This window comes from Merops nubicus, unplaced genomic scaffold (genome assembly GCF_000691845.1).
Source record: "Merops nubicus isolate BGI_N331 unplaced genomic scaffold, ASM69184v1 scaffold28325, whole genome shotgun sequence".
NCBI classification, from domain to species: domain Eukaryota; kingdom Metazoa; phylum Chordata; class Aves; order Coraciiformes; family Meropidae; genus Merops; species Merops nubicus.
Window position 1 is genome coordinate 1 of NW_008610718.1, and position 2,538 is coordinate 2,538.

At 50.3% G+C, this 2,538-nt stretch overlaps 1 protein-coding gene across 1 annotated transcript; it reads right to left on the reverse strand.

The window, feature by feature from the left end:
* Positions 1-211: 211 nt before the first annotated feature.
* On the reverse strand, positions 212-1,891 carry THOC3 (THO complex 3; the record flags this gene model as incomplete). The annotated part of the gene is made up of 2 exons (XM_008941002.1): positions 212-416; positions 1,735-1,891. Coding segments are annotated over 2 exons (362 nt in total), but the record flags the coding sequence as incomplete, so codon positions are not given.
* Positions 1,892-2,538: the final 647 nt, after the last annotated feature.

A 2,538-nucleotide genomic window follows, 5' to 3' on the forward strand; every position in this document is an offset into this window, starting at 1 on the left:
AGGAACCTTGTGTGCCGAGAGAATGAGGCAAAGCACCAGGGTCATTCCTGGGAAGACCAGCCCAGAACTGGGGCAACCTCATTCCCACCAGAGGGCTGGGAATCGCTGGGAGTGGGACGCAGGCTCCCCATAAGCAGCAGAGAGGCTTGCAGGCTGGGGTCAGCCACAGCCAGCCCAGCTACCCTGCCCGTTCCTCGCCACAGGCACCTACCTGAGGATGTTGATGCAGCCGTTGCCATTAGTGAGGAAGAACATATTATTATCATTGTTCCAGGAGATCTCATTCACCTCAAACTTGAACTGTTCCTCAGCTTTGGACCGATGTGTCTTGGCATCAATGAAGGTGACCACATCATCCTTGTTCCCCACAGCTATGGTCTGTCCATCAGGGCTCCAACAGATGTTGATGTTCTCCCCTGGAGAAACAAAAAAAGCAGCAGGTCCCATTTCCACCCAACAATCTATAGCAGCCACAAGTTAGGGCAGATAGGCAGCTTTTATTTCTGATCCAAGGCCACAATCTGCTCCACTAACTCCAAACCACTTCCAAATGGGAAACACTGCCAGGTCTAACACACAAACCTTATAGAGCAGCTGTCCAGCAAACACGTACAGTACGGAAAATCAACTTTAACAGAAGCACAGCTTCATACCAACACAGCTATATCATCAATCTATTTCAGCCAACATGAGACCACAGCAACCACCAAACAAGGTCACATCAGAGATCCTCTTAACCCAGTGATTTTTGAGATCCAAAGAAAGCAGAAGCCAACAATAAATACATGTGAATAATGGTAAGAACAATACAAGTTGCAGTTATGCCATCTTACAATGCCATTTCCAGCCTCAATAATTCAAAATTGGAGACTTCCAAGGCCAAAGATGGTATCTGGGTTAACCAGACCATGAATTCACGTAATTGCTTCCTGAATCCACACAAACTTTTACTTCCACCTTGGCTCTCTGAAAACATGCCTTTCCCCAGTCTCTAACCGTGCAGCCCACACACTCCAGACACAAGTGTCATAGAATGGCTTGGGTTGGAAGGGCCCTTTAAAGGTCATCTAGTCCAACCCCCCTGCACTGCGCAGGGACATCTGCAACTAGAGCAGGTTGCTCAGAGCCCCATCCAGCTTGACCTGGAATGCTTCCAGAGATGGGGCTTATGCTACCACTCTGGATAAATTCTGCCAGGGTTTCACTACCCTCATCGTAAAAAAGTCTTCCTTATATCTAGGCTAAATCTCCCCTCTTTTAGTTTAAAACCATCACTCCTTTCCTATCGCTCCCCTAAAAAGATTGTCCCCATATTTCTTCTAGGTGCCCTTTAAGCATTGATGGGCCACAATAAGGTGTCACTGGAGCCTTCTCTTCTCCAGGTTGAACAACGCCAGCTCTCCCAGCCTTTCTTCACAGGAGAGGTGCTCCAGCCCTTGGAACCTATTTGGGGCCTCCTCTGGACCTGCTTCAACAGGTCCATGTCGTTCACATGCTGAGCACACAGGACATTTTAACAGCCAGCACCATATTTCAGCAGTTTCCCCAGTGCTCTTGCATTCACTGCTGCTCCTTACAGATCAGCGCAGCACGCAGATAAAAGCTGTCAGCAAAGATGGCCTGATCACCAAAACCCTCAAGAAGGGTCTAAAGCACTATGCCACTGCAGACTTCTCCCAGGCAGTGAAGGTCCTGCTGGTACCCAACAGCCCTCCCAGGAAGGCAGGCACTCACCTTTGGTATTGACAGTGGCGATGCACTTGGTGGTGCGGACGTCCCAGATGCGGATGGTTTTGTCCCCAGAGGCTGTGACAAAGAGGTCAGGGTTGCTGGGGTGCCAGCAGAGCTGATCTACACTGTCCCCATGGCCCCGGTAGTTGTTCTCCTTCACCTGGAAGGAGAGGACAGCGTAAGAAAGACATGGACCTGCTGGAAAGGGTCCAGAGAAGGGCCATAGAAATCATTAGGAGACTGATGCACCAACACTTTAAGTACAGGCTGAGAGATTTGGGGTTGCTTAGCCTGGAGAACAGAAGGCTCCATGGAGACCTTACAGAAGCCTTGCAGCACTTAAAGGTGGCCTAGAGGAATGATGAGCAGAGATTCATTTATCAGCAAGTGTAATGACAGAAGGGATAATGGTTTCAAACTGAAAGAGGTTACATTTAGATTAGATATCAGGAAGAAGTTCCTCACTGCGAGAGTGGTGAGACTCTGGAACAGGTTGCCCAAAGAAGCTACAGATTCCCCATCTCCGGATGTGTTCATGGTCAGGCCAGATGGGGCTTTGAGCAACCTGCTCTAGCAGGAGGTGTCCCTGCCCGTGGCAAGGGGGTTGGAATAAGATGATCTTAAGGTCCCTTACAACCCAAACTATTCCATGACTCTATGGCAGCCATTCACAGGAGGGACAAGCGCCCCTCTGCACCCGGTCTTGCCCCAGATCCTGGTATGCTGCATCCCACTCCACTGCTAGTTACCGGCTGGGGCAGCCCAGCCCAGCGCCCACGGCTATGCCAGGCACGCTGCCCGCCCACG